Source organism: Cupressus sempervirens, chromosome 1 (genome assembly GCF_028749045.1).
Source record: "Cupressus sempervirens isolate cs-2001-9-10 chromosome 1, ASM2874904v1, whole genome shotgun sequence".
Lineage (NCBI taxonomy): Eukaryota > Viridiplantae > Streptophyta > Pinopsida > Cupressales > Cupressaceae > Cupressus > Cupressus sempervirens.
The window spans coordinates 241,362,431-241,383,943 of NC_143118.1; the positions used below are offsets into that span (position 1 = coordinate 241,362,431).

General features: G+C 34.2%; 1 protein-coding gene across 1 annotated transcript; it reads right to left on the reverse strand.

Annotated features, from left to right (window-relative positions):
* Positions 1–358: 358 nt before the first annotated feature.
* PP2A-4 (protein phosphatase 2A-4) lies at positions 359–17,786 on the reverse strand. The gene is made up of 12 exons (XM_089821870.1): positions 17,557–17,786; positions 11,271–11,327; positions 9,340–9,423; positions 7,162–7,233; positions 6,461–6,532; positions 6,223–6,263; positions 3,582–3,648; positions 2,966–3,157; positions 1,765–1,854; positions 1,549–1,600; positions 1,171–1,226; positions 359–1,014 (listed from the first exon to the last, which is right to left on the reverse strand). The coding sequence occupies exons 1-12, from the start codon at positions 17,650–17,652 to the stop codon at positions 949–951; spliced, it is 945 nt and encodes a 314-aa protein (XP_089677996.1). The 5' UTR covers positions 17,653–17,786; the 3' UTR covers positions 359–948.
* Positions 17,787–21,513: the final 3,727 nt, after the last annotated feature.

A 21,513-nucleotide genomic window follows, 5' to 3' on the forward strand; every position in this document is an offset into this window, starting at 1 on the left:
GTTGAAAAATACAATGATACCACTCTACCAAGGATTTCAGCACATCGAGCTTGCTGTCAACTAGTATTTGGAGCTTAGCTTAAATTTTTTCTTGCATCGTTTGAATAAATTGTTCACTTCCCCAGTTTATTACCTAGAAAAAGCGTGTGACTGGGACAAACATGTTCTCCATTTTGTTCATCTGGCTCAAAATGGCCAAAAAATATACTTTAATACATGTGTTTGCGTAGCAGATATAAAATACAAACATTGAGATAATAGATTGACATAATTGATAAAGCACAAACACAAATATGCAGTTTTGCATTTTTTATCATTTTGATCCTTATAATTTTCTTTGCAAAATGACCTTGTGTAATAAATGGTAAAAGAGCTCAACCGCCTTAGTGTGTTTATAATATTCTTCAATGTTCATCACAATGAAAGGTAGAGCCTACCAAGATACACATTTTCAGAACTAAATATAATCTGAATCCTATGAATTGGTTAGAAGCACCATGAGATTGCAGCTGCGCATTAGTGCAGCAAACAAGCAATTGCCCCAAGCTACTGATTAATGAGATGGGAATGGGCAAGGCACTCAATCAGCAGCAATGCCCAATACAAGTTTACTAGTGCTGAATTAAATATTTTTTTTTGGAAATAAACTGCCTCTCCCTAGACAAAGCACATCTTAATTTGATACACTTGGCAGTGCATATGCACCCCCTACAAATAAAGTTTCAAACTAAAATAACAAAGACCCTTACAAGAAATACCTGATCATTTTACATGCTTCTTCCATTCAATTTGTGAAGCATACTTTGAAGATAATGCAGTCCACTAGAAACGCGGAAAAGCTTCGATATCAACAACACTTGCATGTTCATAAAAGAGCAGATTCGTAGACCAAGCAGCAGCCAAAAGTTTGCTGGCAGAAAAACATGTAGGAACATCCAAGAGAGTGAATCACAAGAAGTAATCTGGTGTCCTTCGTGTCACATCTGGCTCTCCACGTCTTGGAGCTGGCTCGAACTGGAAGATTAACACAGTATTTTTCATCAACAAAAATACTAATGCTAAAGATACATGCTAGGTTCCATTCCCCATTCAATTATCTTGTTAGATTCCAACAAAAACACCAAAACAATCTTCACTGGATATTCAAGATACATATATGAAATTGCCAACCTGAATAAACGTGTGTCCTTTATAATCATCGACTTCCAGAATAGATGCCATATTGCCTGCACAGGTGATTTCAGAATGTCATATATGATTGAATCACGCTAATAAATGTGTCTATATATAAAAATAATTTACAAACAAATATAAACAGTGAAGTGCGCTGTGCTATTAATTTATGGAATATAATGATAAAATAAATACATGAAATGCAATAATATATTTATTAATGATTATCAGCTAATGGAATAAAGCAACAGAATATGTGCATTACACAATCCTGCTCCAAGAAATAAATACCCCACAATAACTCAGTGTGTTTATGTTCTATAAAAGATCAGAAGAAATAAACACTGCAGAAATCATGTATGTTTACAAGCTTACCACACCGATAGCAGTAGTTAGGTGCGCTAAAAATTGTGACGACTTTCTGTTCCTGTAAGAGATGTTAGCAAAGAATATAAATCGTCATTCCAATTGATTATCTAATTGTAGAAGCAAGTTACGAAATGCAAATATGCATATATACATAATACATGTGTTGATAACAAACAATTGATTCATTAAATTTGATGAGCAAAAGTTAACAAATGTTCTTACATGACCCCAGTTGTAGCCTTCCATGACTAGCTGATGTGCCCTAGCTATTAGTTTTAAGTTGTTTGTGTGGTTAAATTGTTCAGAAATATCCTGCACATCACAAAAATGAAAATTTCATAAGTGCTATTCTCCAATAGTTCAAAGGATCAAAGTTATAGCTAAGACTAAAGAAGACTCCAAAGAATATTTATTGTTAAATCGGTTTAGATTTGGCTCAACTCTCGTGCTTTCTTCCATTTGAAAAGGAGACAGTTTAAAGAAGAAAATGGATGTGTCATAATAAATCATGCCCCAAGTACAAAAGCTATATTTTTCATAGCTGAAAAGAAACAGAGATACAATAAACATCCCTTAACCAATTGCCAGAAGAAAAAAGAAAAAGAAATGGTATAAGCCAAAAAAATTCCAAAACAAACACTGAATTCTGTTCTCTATTAAACAAAGCATTGAAATAGAAAGCTCGGATAAATCATCCATGACAGGTCTGTGCAGCTATTGAATAAAATAATTCCCTAAAGCATGATTCTGGTCCCAGCTCTCTCTGAATAATATATAAGGCAATCTTCACAAAACCTGTTATCATTTCTTGTCTACATGGGACTGAGAAAGTAGTGTACATGCCCTGTGAGGACAATTATCTAAAAATATAGCCAAACATAAAAACAAAAATGTCGTGTAGGCAATTGTTCCCTCTAATGGTTCACTTCAATATGCAACAGCGAACTTGTGTATCACCGGGGCTAAAAATGAAGCCTGACAATTTGTTAACAGCTAGTCCATGTAAAGATAAGTCCCCTCCACTATAATGCCTCGATGAGGATTCCATCACCTTCCCATATACAACTAAATTTAAGTTAATAGAGATGTTTGATTGCTCCTCTTGTTTCTCCAGAATAGGGATTTAATCTCCTTGTACACTACACCACCTCCGAAATGAATCCAAGAATGGAACAGGGAGAAGCATGCATGTCATCCAATTCACACTAGCATACCAACTCTGTTCCCCATGCTTTTGCTTGGTGTTGCAATTATTCATGTTAAAAAGCACAAGCGAAGTTACTCCAAATATAATCTTTTAAATGCATCTCTAAATAAACAATCCAAATAGGCTGTGCAGCGGAAATGCATGTCGGACAAAGCATAAAACCAATAAAATAAAGTGATTAGTAAATTTTCACTCTGTTGAGAACAGAAAACTTACTTGTCCAAATGTATATCCAGCACCACGCGGAGAAATACCCCATCCACATCTGTCATCGGGATCAGACCATAAAAGATCACACATAGGACCTTCATGAGGTACTTCTTGAACACGATCGAAATTCCTTATGTTATCGAGGGTATCAATGGAAGGTGACAATCCACCATGCAGACAGAAAATTTCTGATTCCACCTATAGCATGAAAAAAAAGTGATTAAAAGCATTTTCATTTTCAAATGCAATAGATTTGTTACAGGTCAGACAAACTGGAAGCTCTTGGACTACCTTCCGTACTTTTACCCATAAGAATGTCAAATAATTTTTATAGCAACAAAGGAGTTTGAACTTGTTTTAGAAGAGATGCAAACATTTATATGAGATGATGAATACCAATGTAGGGTTTTATAAGAATCTTTTCCAAAACATTTGAATTTTAGTAAATTATTCAAAGTTAATTGTGTTCTACAAATATTTACTGGGATTTCTGTATTTAGACTTCTGAATAAATGTTAAAATCAAAATTAGAGTTGGATGAAGAACTTGCTAAACTTATAATTTAAAGAAAAAGTGGCTACCAGATTGCCAGAACTCTCAAAGCATTTCAAATCCTACTTACCAGTGCTGTCAATGGGAAGTAGTCAAAAAGATCTGTAAATATCTTCCATACATTTGCATTTCCATACCTGGTACAAAATGACAAAAACATCAGGGCAACACAAGCTTTGCGAGGCAGAATCAAAAAATTATTAAAGAATAAAGCTTCAGCAGTTTCTATGCAATTTGCCATTGTCAATCATCATTCATGACTTTCTGAATGACATAAAATTGCTTTTAACCCTTTATACATTAATGAAAACAGCCAATTAAACAAGGAAAGATGCAAAAGAATTGCTATTCACAAGATGAGCTTTGACACATAAGTTCAGAATGGTAATCATATAGCTATTTATTACTAATTCCAACTTTCAGAAATTTGTGTGCCCAGAAATAAAATACCGTAATAGGCATAACTCATGAACTTTCCAGTCCATAATGGCACTTCAAATTTGGAAAAGTAGTCCAAATTCGTAACAGTGGCTAATGAGATTTTTCTTCCCTATAAAGTCTACCTTGGTAAAAAAAAACTCACCACATGCAGTTGCAATGCATTACTCTGAATTAAGTTACATGTCATAAGTAGTGACAAAGGCATATTAATGTATTGTTGTGATGTGGAGCCTAATCAGACTCGAGGTTAATTTTTCTCACTTTATCCGACGCAATTTCCCCCCAGATTTTACTACGGGGTTTTGGAAGCATTGGAGGCAGTGCCCCTTGCAGGGTCCTGGGGCAGAGCTCAACTAACTTTATTACTGTAAAAGGCGTTGGCTGCTATTTGTCTATTGGACGACTTATTCTGGCCCTAATCTTGTAAGGGGCAAAGAGCTTGTTAAAAATGGCTTGGGGATAAGGATTTCATAATGAATAATGAGATTGTAGCTTCTTGCCGCAGTATTGAGATGTTACAATTTGTAATCAAGTAGTAAACACTGGATAATAAGAATACTAGACTCGCTATTTGGTGGACGTAGCCCAAGGATTGGGTGAACCACGTTAAATCTTTGTGTCTTATGTTCTCTTCTATTCGATTTATTATTTTCTGATAATGGTTATATTTGCAAGTAATTGTTATTTCTGTGTCATTAATACTAACAAGTATTGACAAGTGAATAAATCTATCGAGAAACAACATAATATAAGTTTTTTGACTATACTTCATCGTTCAAGAAAGGCACATAAAGCTCTCTATGAAACTTAAAATTGGCCATACAATCTGGGCAGTGTCTGGTATTCAACCTTACAATATCCCTCGGCATTCAAGGAACTCTACACAAATCTTTTAGATTTCAAATTTGTATAGATGAAAGGAATTCTACCAGCCTCATCATGCAGGTTCAACCTTCCAAAAGCAATTATGGTTGTCATTATCACCCTGATTTAGCTATAAACCAGCTCATTATGGAAAACTCTTCAATTTTACATAAATTTTCACTTGTTTTTCGTCGAAAGTATGTGACAAAATTTTCAAAATAATCTATCAACTGTAGAAAGGCACAGAATTTAGTAATTTAAAGATACTTCTGGGGAAAAATTTCTCTGAATTCCAATTAACTTATTAAGGCAACACAACATTGACTGACCACCAAGTATTTGACCAGAAATCTATCAGAGCTTAGTTATTTGCAGAGTTCTGCAACAGTCACAGAGAGCACAACTAAAAATGGCATATATCTGGGACCAAAACCAGCACTAAGAATTACTTGCATTTGGATTGCTTATACATCAGTATTTTCCAGTACAAGCATCAATACATATCCAGCTGTTACCCTGACTTTTGGGATAGAATAGAACGAGTCTACCTAGGAAAAAATTCAGCATAAGAGGATAAATAATGGACCAAGTGATGATAGTCACAGGAATGCCAAATTCAAAAATTCAAAAACAATATATAGCAAAATGGGAATGGACATATAGCATTTCTCAAGCAATAAATTGAAAACGGGTGGAAAGAATTGATGCATTTGGCAGAATTCATTTGTAAAACAAACCAGAATAAGCCTTCCCAAAGTTTGTACCTAATTATCAATTCCATGGAAACAAAACAAATATATTGAGGCTCAAAACTCATTTCCACAAGCAATCTGCCATAGAATCCATGTACTACAGTAACCTGTGAAAACAAACAAAAATGTTCCCCATACCATCATTGTGTGATGAATGGCCACATATGCCCAACAGTTGAGAGGCCATCTCAAGTGCAGCCAAAAGGTTTTTTTTATATGTACACTGTGATAATAATCATTATCTATAAGAATAACACAGAATCTTCTATAATTTATGTGCAATAAAAAGTATGGAGAAATGTTGTAACTGGGAATAAACATAGTGATTCTAGACTGTACTGTCTGCACTACATATGAGATAATTTCGACATCAAAATAAAACCAGTGGATTTTGTTCTCAATAAACTTACAAAAAATACTACAGTATTAAAAATATAAAGGAATCTGAAGCAAATTAAGAAAGCAGAAATAACAATTATAAATGTACTAGTTTTGGAGCAACAAATTGACCACCAGTAGAAAGAAAAACTGATGCATTTGGTAGAAAGAATTTATTATAATGCAAGCAATTCACAATAAGCCTTCCCAGAATTTGTACTTAATTATCAATTCCTAGGAAACAAAACAAAAAACATAATTAGGCACAAAACTCACTTCCGCAAGCACTCGTCATAGAATCCATATACTTGTGTAATCTGTGAACAGTAAAAACAAACAATACAAGATGCCAGTTTAGCTACTTTTTAAAAGGTAATTTAAAAAAATACTGATTGTGTTGTAATTTATCCACCAGGCTCAAAAGAGCAAGCTCCACCAATAATAATGTTATTCCCAACCATAATATGAAAAATTGTTACCAAAGTGTTTAGCCTTTTCCATTTATAACACACACCTGGCGACTCTCATGGTTTCCTCTTAAAATAGTGATTCGTTGAGGATAACGGACCTTCAACGCTACTAGAAGCTGCAAAATAAAGTTACCAATGAATTAGAGGACATCACAACCCAAAAATGAGCTCTTAATTTCATAGTTGCAAAACTGTCCCATCACTTGCAACATTCAAGAGCACATGTAACAACAAAATGACAACTATACTCTAAAATTTATTTGCAACTAAACCTTGGGCAAGACCTGGATGTCTTTTAAAACACAAAAGCAGAACCGCCCAGAAAGCACTTGGGTTACGACAAGTTCTCGCAGGAAATGAGCACTAGATCAGATCTTACATTAGCATAAAAAAAATAAAACTGTCATCTTCTCTTTGCAAATAAGGTCAGTGACCTATTCAAAAAAGTAAAGTTGAAAAGCAGTCTTGTACTCTGTATAGAGAGTTCAAATGATAGTATTATAAACAATATTTCTTTAGAGAGTAAAAAACATCCCAAATATTTCTGAAATATTACTCACAGTATAGAACAACTCACTCCCAGACACAGCAATACATGTTATATTCACAAAAATGAAATTAGTTTTAGCAGTGGCATATAATGAACATTTCGCTTCCATCTAAACTAAACTTAAACAAATCATTAAAAATCGTCGTAATAGAAAATTAAAATAACATAAGCAATATCACTTAATGCTCTACTTACAGTGACAGTTTCAACCGAATAGTATCCACGATCAACATAATCACCCATGAACAAGTAATTGGTGTCTGGACACTACAAACAGAAAAATTTGAAATGAATTAAGAGTTAAGGTGTATATAATATTAAAGGTACAACATAACATGCTTGAAACTGATCCAAGAAAAGAATAAAACAGACAAAACAAACTAAACAATTACTTTAGAATTATTCAGAAAGGAAAAAATGAAAGTCAGCACAAGAATTACAAAAAAGAAAAATTTCAAATTCATGAAATCAGAGGATACAGGACATAATTGTAATTCTGTACTACTAGAAATGCACTTTTTTGATAAAATGAAATCGAGTGAGAATTTTATACATTCCCAAGATCCTTCGACTTCTAGCAAGTGCCAAGTGATAGATTCACCATCTTGACACATACTGATAACCATTCCATTATCAAAAAGACAACATATATAGCCCTTAAAAAGCAAAACCTGAATAGTCCTTATTCTGTAGATAATTTATCCTTCATTCCACCAACAAGACACAAATTGCTTTCTTCACAGAAATTAATCTAGGGATGTGAGAGTGATGGGTGCAAACGTTTTGCTTTTGTTTTTTGTTTTTTTGCATTCCAAGTGGTGGGAAATACTGTCCACACACTAGAGAGGACTGATTGCTTTGTTATGGGCATGCTAATGATGATTCATTCCAGCTATAAAGCAAACAAGGCTACTCTCAGTGACTGAAAACATCTACAAGCTCCCAAGGGGGAATGGGAAAGAACCATGGCTCCCCTTTGGTCAAACTACACCTTTTGATTAGGGCTGATTGCATTCCTTTATTGTCCTACCCTGCATAGGGCTGATTAATTTGTTACAGGCATGCTAATGTGGACTTAAACAAGCTATAAAGCAAACAATGCCAAGGTTATCGGTAATTGAAAACCATGGCTCCCCCATGAAACAATCACATGCGATCAATCTCCACTTTCTGAAACTATTTATGGATAGCTGTCTCTGCTCTTTGCATTCCTTCATGAAGCAGTTAACTTCTCCAAGTCTATCACCTCAATGTCTTAATGATGCAAAGGTTCATTCTACTTCCAATCTAATGGTTCATTGTATATTTCCTCATAGACCAATCACATAAAGAGACAGTAAACTAGAAAGATAGTTAATTTATCTTCTCAATCTTTGCTGGAGAAGCCAAATCCTTTGCCCCAATCACTGCAAGACTATATCCATGTTCCCAGTCTAGCAGAGTGCTTGGAGCAGGCCCGGACAGAGATAGGGCCAATTTAGTTTAGTTGATTTTGTTGTGAAAGCTCCTATATTGTTAGAGGCAGAGAGTAACAGACAATTCTATGATATAGTTGACAGCCCATAGTTACACCACCCTGGGGGACGGCAGAACGGGGGGACAAGTTTCTGGGACAGGGGGACAGAGGTCCTTAATTTGGGGACAGTGGCGGGGGACAGGAGGGAATGTGTATATATATGCATATGGTACTTTAAATGCTAGTTATCAAAAGATGTATTACAATATAAGATATAAAGACATAAAAGAGTAAATACTTGAACATTGGATTGAATTGGAACATCAAACATTGAACATAAGTAGTCAAATCAGCAAATAGTCAACATCAGGACGTCCCCATCCTTGACAGAGGTGGCAGAATCTGGTGGCACCGTTGGGAACAGAGTCCCCATGTCTCCGGGGTGTGGGGCAAAAGGGGAGGACGTGTCCCCGTGTTACTCTGTGACAGCCTCTATGCCATATAATGTATGTGTGGCTACCACCCAGGTAAATTAATTATAAACCAATTAAATTTAACAATTTAGAGTTATATTATCCAGATGAGCAGTATATCAACAGTGGACACCATACTGCACATTTTCTATACTATCCTATAACAAATTTGCAAAAGAGGTGAGCACATACAAGAAAAGACTAATTTTATATCCACACAATATTGATTGGAAATTTTGAAACAATCACTATACATATATATATATATATATAGAATTTTTAAGTTAGCATAATTGATTCAGAATCTTGGTTATCCATCAGAAAACTGACACAATAAATTCTTCTGCACTGCTTGAAGTTGGATAATAATTCATGTTTTTGTATTCACTTGCAATCATGTATCCAAAGAACAATAGGAAGCAAAAATTAGAAAATTGAAGCTACCTTTCCCCCAATTCGGAATAGCTCTGCAAGATCATGAAATTGCCCATGAATATCGCCACATATTGTAACTGGACACTTGACAGGCTGTAAAGAACACAATCATCACATAAATTAAATTCTCTAGCTGGGCCCATTCGAGCAGCAGACAAATTGATATTAAGTAACATAGACATGATCATACCATCCCCAAGCAAAATATCTTAAATTAAATTATCACCTTTCTATCCATTGCACTAGAATTGTAACACTAACCGTGAAAGCTATCATGGCCCCATAAAAATATAGATTTATACAACATAGACGATTAAAGCATTGTGTTTAGTCTGCTTGAAAATAATTGCTTAATTATTTTGAAGTTTGCATAATAATGTGAATGATATCTAAGGTTATTTACTGGTGGAAACTGAAGACTGCATATTAAATAAATTTACATGACTACGAAAAGGCAAGTTTACAGAAAACAAGTCAGAGCCAATGAGATAAACAATTTAAATTGTGCTCTCCACAACCTCTCTGAATCAAGCATGCTATCTTTTCAATTATCTAACCTTAAACAAGACCAGCAGATAGCTTCAGAAGAAATTAGTTACATGGTTGGCTGATAAACAAGATTCCATAACACAAAGTATAAATGAGATAGAAAATTGCATTGTATAGTTCCAGAATTGATTGTGTACATGGTTGACTGACATTCAAGATCCATTGCACAGACAGAACAAAAATGAAAATAAAATATTTGCATTGTCATAGAAAAATGTATCGTGTTTCATTTTACACAATGCTTTCGAGCAGGTTCACAGATTATTACAAAATTACCAATTATGTGGATAAAAGATCAACCATAAAGAAGAGCCAACTCAAAAAGCTTAAAATCAACTATTTTCTGTATATAACCTCAAATAGTATTTGTTATTACAAGAAGCTACAGATTTGAATATTTTTTCTCTCCTAGCAGAAATCCTATAAATCATCAATTTCATTAGCTTTCTAACAGTAAAATATGTTCCTATTTACTAACTTACAGAATAACTTTAGCACTAATATTATCACAGTACAGGTGTTTAAAAGAGCATCATGATTCTGCAAATTTATAACCATTGCCATATTTTCAAATTTGTTTATGCGCATTACACACCTCATCATTTTACAACCCCATTAAGATTATGACATGCCAACTGACTTCCTCATGCAATCACTTTGAAAGTAATAAGATACATTGTATAAGGAACACTTCCCAACTTACAAAAGATGTTAGTCCATGAACAAGCATTTTAAGATATCTCACTGCATATGAAGACAACTGATGAAAGGACTACTGTGTCTATTGCATCTTGTTAGCAAGATGGACTACACAATAATTGAATTTAAAATATTCCAACATGGCCTTCAACTTAAGAAGGCAAAGAAGAAGACTTTTGAGGTTCCACTTTTATACCAGATACCCATCTTCTACTAAATTTTGAAATCGAATTCATGTTTGCAACAATAAATGCTATAACATATTTTCAAAGTTCAATAGTCAAAGAAAAGCGTCATCATATTAGAACTCAAATCCCAGGAGTACTTGAGCAATTCCAGAAATCAACATTTTCACATGAGAATTTACTTCATGAAATTCCAAAGTTGTTTTATTAACATGCCCTGAAAATCAACGAATGAATCAAGAAGAAAACTAAGCCAATACTGAGGTTCATAGCGAATCCACATTCAAAAATCTAACTTACATCAATAACAGAAAATCCAAATATAGACATTACCTATTCTAACTTGTAACCTGATAGACCAAAATAAATAAATTGCCGCTTTTATTTAATAATTTAACAAGTTTAACAAAAATTTATATCATTGAAAGAAAATAACACCTACAACTATAAATAACAAGACAGAAAAAAATATTTCACATGTTATTGAGTAAATGAAACAAGACACACCTGCACATTACTTTCTTCCATTAAAATCTCTTTGGCTTTGTCACATAACCCTCGAACCTGTAACCATGAGAAAAACATTCTAAAAATACATTTTGTTTGTGATCAAATTACATATATTTTTTCAAATTTCTGTAAAAGTGCATACCATACTAAAAGTTGTGAAACTTGAGGGGCGCATAAATGGTAAAGCATCATTATGGCTTGAGAAGTTATGTTGAGCACATTGTTCAGCACATTCTCATGCCACATCTAAACAGTTTTCTTCTCATGATTTTAAATAAGACTCACTATTGGATTTTACCCCATCCACACAAGATGACTATTTAGGCCACATAAAAGTTTCATAATGCTCGATAGCAAATCTACAACAACTAACATGCAAAATATATCATCCATAACTTTATCAAAAGGAAAGTCCAACAGATTCCCAAACAAATGCCATTCAAGACCCATTTCTTTCAGCCTTGACATCCAGCAAAGTAATATCTAGCCAAATTAATGATCTAGTCTGTAAATGTTTCAAAGATGCGACTTTTGGAAGACTGAGTATCTTCTAAACCACAAGAAAAATTCTATTTTTAACAATGCCAGAGATGGCCAGTAAAACATTGGCTACATAAGTGACCTCAGATATTTTTTAATGCATAAATCATAGTAAAATGCAAATAAAAAGACACTTCAAGTTTTCTTCCAATATTTTGAAACTTCAAGAAAACAAAATTGGTCTTATTGACATTCGCACTCTTAAATAGAGTTTACAGACGTTATAAAAAGCATAAACTAAAAAGCAAAGTAGTCTAAATAAAGAAAATGTCTAAGAATAGATAAGATTAAGAAAACTAATAAAAGCCAAAATAACCATTAACTAAGGTTATAGCACGATGAGCTAAATATAGCAAGAACTTAGGATACTAAAAATATTGTAATATATTTCAGCATAGTTAAAATAAAACGCACTTAAGTTTCTAATCCAAAGCATTTGCATTTGTTGTCATTGGATGCACACTCCCTTATTTCTCAATACAGACTGTCATTCATAAATGCTAATTTCTTAGGTTCATAAATCTAGAAACCCAGTTTTCCATTTGTGGAAATTGTATGGACAATCCAGATTGCGGAAACTAAGTTACATGTTTACAAATAAATCCCAAAGAAATAAATCTCCCTCAATGAAATATTTAATAAAATGTTTTTCTTCTATAAAATACAGCAAGTAAATCTGTCAGTAGTAAAAATAGAGTGAGTTTGGGGGATATTCCAAGAACGAAGGTGGATGTTTACATAGTCTCCTACAAGTGCATACCAGTAGGGTAAAGCCTATAATTAATAGAGTTATTGGGATTAGATGCCATCGACCTTGAAATTCACTACTGTTCATATTTGTAATTTGTATTGATTATGAGCCCATATGAGATGACTCGTGAGTGTCCCATCTTGTGATTTGTGTTAGACAGATTGTAAGTAGCACTTGAAGTTGTGCAGGTTGCTTGATGAGACTTTGACAGTTGTTATGTGTGAAGAAATATTACTTTGGGTAAAGAGCGTGAAAAAAGGGAGTTAGGTGTAAATCGTCAAACCAAGGAAGTTTTTTTGCACAATACACGAGATCATCTTGACAAAGCTAGATTTAGTCCAAGATATTGTGCTGATTTGAGCAGCCAAAAAAAAAAGTATTTAACAATTCCTCAATTAGGTGTCGATTATCAAACCAAGGAAGTTTCTTTGGCCGGCAAATGAGATCCTCTTCAAAAAGGTGAATTTAGTCCAAGATATTGTGCTGATTTGGGCAGCAAAAATGGTGTTGGAACACATCCTCAATTTCTAGTTTTGGACTCATCTATAAATCAGATGTGTGAATTGGTAGTATGAGAATTGAGAGCCGTGAATGGAAGAGAGGAACATGTAGTGTTATGCTGCTGGATTTCTGCCACAGTTTGTCCTCTTATTGCTCACAATTATATCTTAGCAGAATAGCCGTGGATGTATGGCCAGATTGCTATTGAGGTGTTCACACAGCGAAGAGCAGCTGTATGAGGCAGGATTGTGGGAAAATTAACTCCATAAAGCCAGTTGGTTCAAGGTCTCTTTCCTAATACTCCTGATAAAGCACTGTAACATTGTGGATGCTATTGGGTGCTACAGTGAGTGTGCTAGGGAGGTTGGGATTCACACAGCAGCAGCTTCCCAGGATATATCTCTGGGTCATGTTTTTCTCTGTTGTTGAGGTTTTGATCTGGTCCCCTTGACATTGCTTCTCTTGTGGGATTGATGCAGGAACTGTTTAGCTTTCATTTTTTGCTTGTTTTCTTCCACTGGCATTAGAGTTCTGGTTTTTCATTTTTCAGTTCTTCATACAAATGATGTTTCTGGGAACAGTTTCTTTCAGAAATAGTTGTTCAGTTTGAGAAACTGATTGTCAATTACTTGCGACTGTTTGTGGTCTGATTTCCTATTCTTGGACATCAGAGCTTAGCTCTATTATACAGCCCTAGCCCCTAAGCCAAAAGCAACAACATCTTTTGAAGATTACAAACCAACACTCAATTTCAGCTTCAAGAAAGTTCCAGTGCTACAGTAGCTTGCTTAGTACTTGAGGACAAACCCGTCAGGTGTGAACCTGGTCCTCTTGGGGAAGAAAACCTTCGGGATTCATTCAGGAGTCAAAAGTGTTGCAGAATGACAAAAGGCAGGACTGATAAGTGATTCAGAAAAATAGCCGAATAGCACAGAAATTCCAGCAATAGAAAGGTGAATCAGTTTGCATACCACAACGTGGCATGGACATTTCAGAGTTCAGATCTGTATGTTAGGCAATCCCAATGAATTGAATTAGATTAGTTTCTCTCTTTGAATATATGTGTTTCATAAACAAATATAAAAAATCACTGCTACACCTTTTTTGGGTTTGGTTTCGGAACGTATTTAGATTAAGATATCTGAAAGAAACAATCCTGACAGAGCCAGGAAATAGGGCATTCGATCAAGACATTTCAGGGTTAATATGAACAAGCAATGTTGACTATTAATTAGGTGAGAAACCCTCCAGCAAACAGATGGATTCAAGAAAAATTTTAAAATATAAATATAATCCATAATCCTGTCAACCTAGATAAGCTAGTGAAAACTTCTTTCTCCTTGATTGTGATTTTTTTTAGTAATTAGTAGTTAAAATTTTAGAAAATTTAAAAAGCACAACTAAAAAAGCTAGGATACTGATTCGTATGGAAATGCAGAGGCTCCCCATTGGATGCGGAAGGATGCAGGATGCTTCTGGAAGCCCTGCAGATGCGTGTCGCAAGCGGCTGGCTTCTAACATATATTAGTATATTTGATATTTCTTGCATTTCTTTGCATATATTTTTTTTATTTTTTATTTTTAAATTATTTTTTATTGATTTTTTTTAATTTAAAAAATTAAAATTAAAATTAAAATATATATATATATATATATATATACATTTCCTCCCACGTCCGCATCCAAAAAAAACAAAAATCCCCGCATCCCGTATCCGCTTCCGGAATCCGCTTCAGAATCCACATCCGAATCAGTAACTTGGTAAAAAAGACATGCCATGGTAGCTTGCATTCTATGGTTGATTTCCAGCTTTGATGTTGCCAAAGAAACCATAAAATTATTAAATGATAAGAATCTAATATAAAGCTAAAAGAAAAAGAAGAAAATGCAAAAACACAAAAGCACATCATTTCATATAGTGTCATATCATATGGAAGCGCTCAGCACTATCTTGTTTAGGTTACAAGATCACAAACACAGTCAAATGTGTTTTGAGTGCAGATTTAAAATACTCAGTATCTTTTTACCCATCATCAATTATCAAAAATCTACTCTTTAACTTTTTTATACAAACATAAACTACTGATTAATTATCCCTGTTTAAATTTTTCTCCTTCTACATAACCATGTGTGCATAAATCTTGAACTATTTTTAATTCCAACAAAAAGGCTAATCAATTCCTTAACTACAATACTACATGGAAACAACTTATACCAAAGTCTTCATTGCATTACTTTCTAAAAACTTAGCTTTTGTTTCTGACAACCCTTTTTGACAGCTTCCTTAAAAAACCAAATTTTAATTGGAAGAAAGAGAGAGTTTAATAGGTTGCACATCAAAGTATTGTTGACGCAAGCTACACTATAAAATATGTGGAAAATACAGAAACAGCCTTGACCATGGTCAAAAACCATTTCTAAAAATTCACATAAGAATGTACCATAATATTCCCATTTCATATAACATTGACATTTGGTGAGTAAAAGTAGGTCTGTGGTGCAATGACTATGGTTGCGAAAGTCTCCTGTTTGTTTATTTTAAATTCTACTGTTGTATTAACCAGACCATTTGATGGTTACAGCAATGTTGCATATATAACCTGATTAGGCAAACTGGACTTATTAAGGATGAGGAGCAAAACCAAAGATTATGACCTAAAATAAAACTCCAGGGTATTCACCCATAAGATCTAGCATACAGTACAACAGTTGTAGCAAACACAATAACCACCTTGGACATGGTCACCGAGTACTACTAAGATTTTACCAACAGTAATAACTATAACGTTCCAAGTTTCCATTTCACCCATAAGTTCTAGCATACAGTACAACAGTAAAGGCAAACACAATAACCACCTTGGACATGGTCACCAAATACTACTAAGATTTTACCAACAGTAATAACTATAATGTTCCAAGTTTCCATTTGAAACCACTTTTACCAACATTCCAAACTGTGCAGTTCCAATTTGCCATTTGAAACCACATCTACATGTTACAACTAAATTGTACAGGAAAACAGGCATGGAAATTGCAACAACCATCTTGAGTCTTGACCATGGTTACAAAATTTAAAATACTGTTAAACGTTCAAAAATTTAAATAATGCTCCATATTTCATTTTCTCCAGTTAATGTAAAGAGTTAATACAACAATTATCTCTTTCGACAACTTCCTAAATCTTGCAATGCTGTTCACCATCTCCTCAGCCAAAACATGCAGAAACATTTCTACAGTGTGCTCAATACCGTTCAACACAATCCAACAAAAAGCAAGGAGGAAATTCTCAAAAGGCCACATCTTCCCGTCCCAATTACCCATGGTAGAAACCATAAAAGCAGAGTCCAAATCAATATGCCATGTGGCAAACAAGGTGACGTTCCACAGGTCAATTTGAATTTGATGTGCCAGAAGTCTCTCACAGTTGCTGTGATCCTATTAATTTGCGATTAGTGAACAAAGTCATATTCCAAAAATCCTCTACTCCCTGCCTTACCCAAAATTCAAGCTTTTCTTTTCTACTGACAAAATCCCAACTTTTCCTGTCGACTGCTGATTTTCTTTGTTTTATAGGTTCTTTCAGACAGCTTTCTTTCTCATTTATAAATATTGTTGAATTCGTCGCTTGCAGTATCCAGTGTGTTCCTAAACAAACTTAACTACCGGCCATCTCTTTCCACGCATACAAGAACGAACAGAGAGAAAATTGGATGATACTGTCCCAACCAAACCATACAACCATGTATATCAAATTTTATAGGTCACTACTGCAAGCTGTGTTATACTCTAATATTTCCCTATGTTCCACAACTTCTATTTTCCACAATCAGTAGATAGCAATGGCGATTTAGCCCTAACAAAAGTTGGTTAAAACGGTTGTCAAAGGCAAGTACTTCAATGTTCGACCTCAAGTTTTACTTAGACAAAAACCAATCCCGCTTTACAGTAGATCGAACTCTTAGACATAACACCAAATCCCTAAATGCTCAGCACCGACGACTTGTCACACTAGAAAAATACACGTTACCAAATTCGAACCAAGTTTAGCAATTAGCCAAAACAAAAAGACGCTACTTTGCAGATCAAACCCTTAAACGCTACACTGAGAACAAAGAACCGTCGAGAAGCAATAAACCGCAATCCACGTTTACCTTTACAGAATATAACCGGCCAAAAGAAAAACCGAAATACTAAACAGCTTAACTACCAACGGATCGGGTTCGAACACTCAATTTTTTTCAACCAGATCGTCAGAGGCTCAAAACCAACGCTGGATCTGCATCCTACAAACACAGTCTACGGCCCAAAGACAACGCATTTACACGAATAACACAAAAAACATCAAAAACCCTACTCAACTTCCCAAAAAGCTCTTCCACTGCCTTCGATCTTGAGTCCGGTTAAAATTACAAAACAGAAATGTAATCCAAGTACGGCGGAAACTGTCAAGGGAAAAAACTTAACGAAATCAGGTCAAAAGAGTTAACTGACCTCTTGCTCGGATAAGGGCTTGCACTGCATGAGCTGCTCAATGTGTAGGTCGAGCTGACCGAAGCCGCCATTAGACGAAACCGGCTCCACGCTCATTTTGTCCTGTAAATTCAAATACTAAGCCCTTGCCTTGTGCCCTCTCCGAGAGTCGATCCCCTCTTCTCCTGCTTCCCGTTGTGGTCCGTTCTCCCACTGCAGCTTTGCCAAAAAAATTAATATATGTGGTACGTATTCTATTTGCTCTCTCTCCTCTGCTTTTACTTCCTTTTTAGTTTTAGCTGTATTATTATTTTTCTTTTTTCTTTTTTAATTTCCCTATTTCTTTGTTTTATAAACGTCATTAAATACAATGTGTGTTGGAGTTAACGGCAGGTCAGGGACTCCCTCCGGTTACCGGGGAAGGGTCGAGAAGTTTAGAGGATGCCACGTGTGTGCCACGTCGGTAGACTACGTGGCGAGTGTGGATTGATTGGGCGGGAGCATCTAAGGGCTTTGTCTTTCATGTGCGAGACAATGCCTACGAGGCAATCGTCACTTTAGCGATATAGGTAATTGATGGATTCGGCTACAAGCCAATGTGGAAATTTTTTTTTTTTTTTATTCTATTTTATTTTTGGGTGACAAGTTGTGCCAAATAATTTTTCCTGCTGGCTGACAAGTTGTTTGGCTTCGGCCCAAAGACTAAAAAAACAGTTTTGGCATGGAAAAAGATTGGTGCTATGGGTTTTGTGGGAACCGTTAGAAGCGAGATGAGACCTCGCCTCAAAAATCGTTGATAAGGGTGGTATTTTAGAATTCAAGAGAAAAACGTCTAGTCTAATAATTAGATATAGTTTTTTAAATAAAGTTGTATGAATTTGTTATCCATTTTTTAATCAATGATATATCATTAAGTAGAGGATTAGCATGTTACCTTTTTGTTGCCTTCACCTATTCCAATTGAATAGAAGATCTTTTCCATGTAAATGAAGAGATTTGAAGAGAATATTTTATCTTCTTTTATATTTTTAAACATGTCATTTAGTCATTTTGTTGCATCTCATAAATTTAATTTTTTTCTATATATATTTAAACTTGTAGTTTATTTTAAGAATGGGTGCAATTTTTGTTTTTCATTTGATTGTCATAAAGATTGCATTAGATAATTTATGCATCACTAACAAAAGATAGGTTGGATATTTATTGGGTTTCCTCTATAGTATAAATTAGATCCAAAATTGATCACGTCACTACATTTTTCATGATATTCCCAACCATTTAGTCGCCTCTTTTTCCAAGCATCCAATTAAGAAAAGAGTTTCGTATTGAAAAATTGAGAGATGACTTTGTACACTTTTAGACGATAGAGATTGATTCAAAATAATGAATGAAAATTTACACAATATTATCAAGACTTTTTTTGAATTGTAGAAAATTTGTACCATCAAATTTAAATAGTTGGAAAAAGTTTCTGAGGAAGTATAAGATTTTATGAAACAAGATAATGTGAATCAATATAAATTATATTTGAGAGCTGTAATGAAATTGAATAAGAATTGTGTATTATTGAAGGATTTTTTCTATTATTATCTTTTAAATGATATGAAGTCATTTTCTAGTTAGTTTTGACATTGTATATAATTGTGAAATTCCGCTATAATTGAATGGATTATTATTAAGATTTGAATTTGATTATTGTGAAGTGTAAATGTAAAATTTATTTAACGGTATTTTTATATGATATTTTGGATGTATGGTATTTTTATGTATTTTAATTATTTCAATATGTTTGATATTTCAAGACTTAATTTATAACTTTAAAATGTAATATTGTTTTGCTTAAAATATTTGTAACTTATTGTTTAAGTCAAGATCATAATTATTATTCTTATTCTAATTTTGGCCTTGATTATGGTAGAGAATATGTCCCTAGTTATAAACAATTGAATTATAATGTTCCAAGGCAAGATTGGGTTGTTACTTTTTATGTGTGCATGTAAAACTAGCATATACAACTTTGGATCATACCAAGTTAAGTCATTTAGTAGTATATGAGGTCTTTAATATGTTGATTTGGATACATTAAGATTGAAGGTGATTGAGTTTTGTTGAAGAGACGTGTGGTTAATCAATATCAAGATCTAATTGAGTGGAATTTACAGTATGTGCCCTCGCTTAGGCTCAATACATTAAAAAAAAAAATGTAGACCTCTAAAGATTTCAACCTATTTGCAAAAACACCTTAAGTTGGTCAACAATAAGAGAAAAGTTAGAAGTAAAACCACATATAATACCTTAGAACTTGTAGCCTTCTAAAGATTTCAACCTATTTGTGAAAAAACTTAAGTTGGTCAACAATAAGAGAAAAGTTAGGAGTAAAACCACGTATAATAGCTTAGAACTTGTAGACCTCTAAATATACCAACCTATCTATTTAACACATTAAGAAGGTTAACAATGATGGAGAAGTTTGGAGTGGAACCACTTACTAACTTCCTCAATCCCATGTCAATATTCAATCATGTTCACTATAACTTCAATTAATACAAGACAAGGAAAACATGAGTGTTTTGTATAGGCACCTACAAATGTATGAATGCTTAAAAGTTTGGTTTAAATGTGGTTGTAATTTTCAAAATGTTAGAATTGTGATTATGGTGTTTATATTGGAAGAAGTCTTGTTTATTTGTTTGGAACAATTTTAAGACCTAATATATAATTCAAACATGAAATGTTATTTTTACTTGAAATCATTGTAACTCAATTCCCATCAGTTTATTTATTTGAGATAAAATCACAACTATGATTCTAATATTAGACATGATTACTGGTATGATATTATCTCCAACTTCAATTTTTTGAATTCTAACATATAGGACCTAGGATTACCTTTAGTGTGCACAAAAAACTAACACCTATAAATATTTATGCCATATCAAGTCAATGAGTGTTAAATGAAGTGCTAAGTTCAACATTGACTTAGATGCAATGAAGGTGAATGGTTGGTAGGATTTTATTATTGAGATAAGATTAGCTACTTATGATCATGAGATTGCTTAGTGGAGATTAAATATGGTGTCACTTAGGATCAAAGAGCAGTCACTAAAATTTTAAACCTCTAAATTTTCTAACATATGTAACACATTGAATTGATCAATAGTGAGTGAAAGGTTGGAGTGGGTATATTATTTAATTATGGCCATGTAACCTCCAATCTTCCAAGGCAAGGAAAATTTGACAATTATGCATAGGTGCCTACATATATATAGATGTTAAGAACTTCGGTTTGAATGTGCTTGTGGTATTCAAGATATGAGAAATGTGTCTATAGTGTTTATATTGTAAATACTTTTGTTTGTCTGGAATATTTAATTGAGAAAAATAAACTAATTTGAAGAAAAAAATTGATTTGTTTTATTTTAAAGAAATTAACTAATCTATACAATAGTTATGATTATTGCATGTTTAATTCTCATGATGTCATCAAAGATGGAGCAAAAGCTAGGTCAGAAGGGAGGTTATCACAAGGAGGGTTTCTGGGTTTTTAGGCAAGCCTATGATGGTAGAAGCTACGGCCATGGGCGTAGAGGTGGAAGACTGCCTTAATCTCCATCCAAAAGGGCTTGGGAGCCTCCAAAAATGAATTGAGATGGAAAGAAAGATGACCATCCCCCAAGGAAAGAATCAAGACACTAGTGGGGAGGTGTTAGGGTTTATAAGGGCGGAAGGAAGGAGGAAGCAGAGGCACGGAGAAAAAAATGGATACCAAAATGACAAGATATCCTAGGAAAAATGATTGCTTTGGAGCCAAGGAAATGTGAGAAGAGATCGGTGAATCTAAGAGTGGACTCGGAAGTATGGAAAGAGAATATCAAGAACCTAAGGGAGACAACCTTCATTATGAAATGAGAGAGATGATGGTCAACTTAACCATGAATCTGTAGGTGGGTAGACAAATACTTGGGTGGTATTCTGTTA

Coding starts and splice junctions, on each gene's coding strand:
- PP2A-4 (XM_089821870.1), bottom strand. CDS start 17,652: ATGAGCGTGGAGCCGGTTTCGTCTAATGGCGGCTTCGGTCAGCTCGAC. Junction 6,264..6,460: donor GAAACCATGAGAGTCGCCAG/GTGTGTGTTATA, acceptor TACTGTTCACAG/ATTACACAAGTATATGGATT. Junction 3,158..3,581: donor ACTTCCCATTGACAGCACTG/GTAAGTAGGATT, acceptor TTCATGCTATAG/GTGGAATCAGAAATTTTCTG.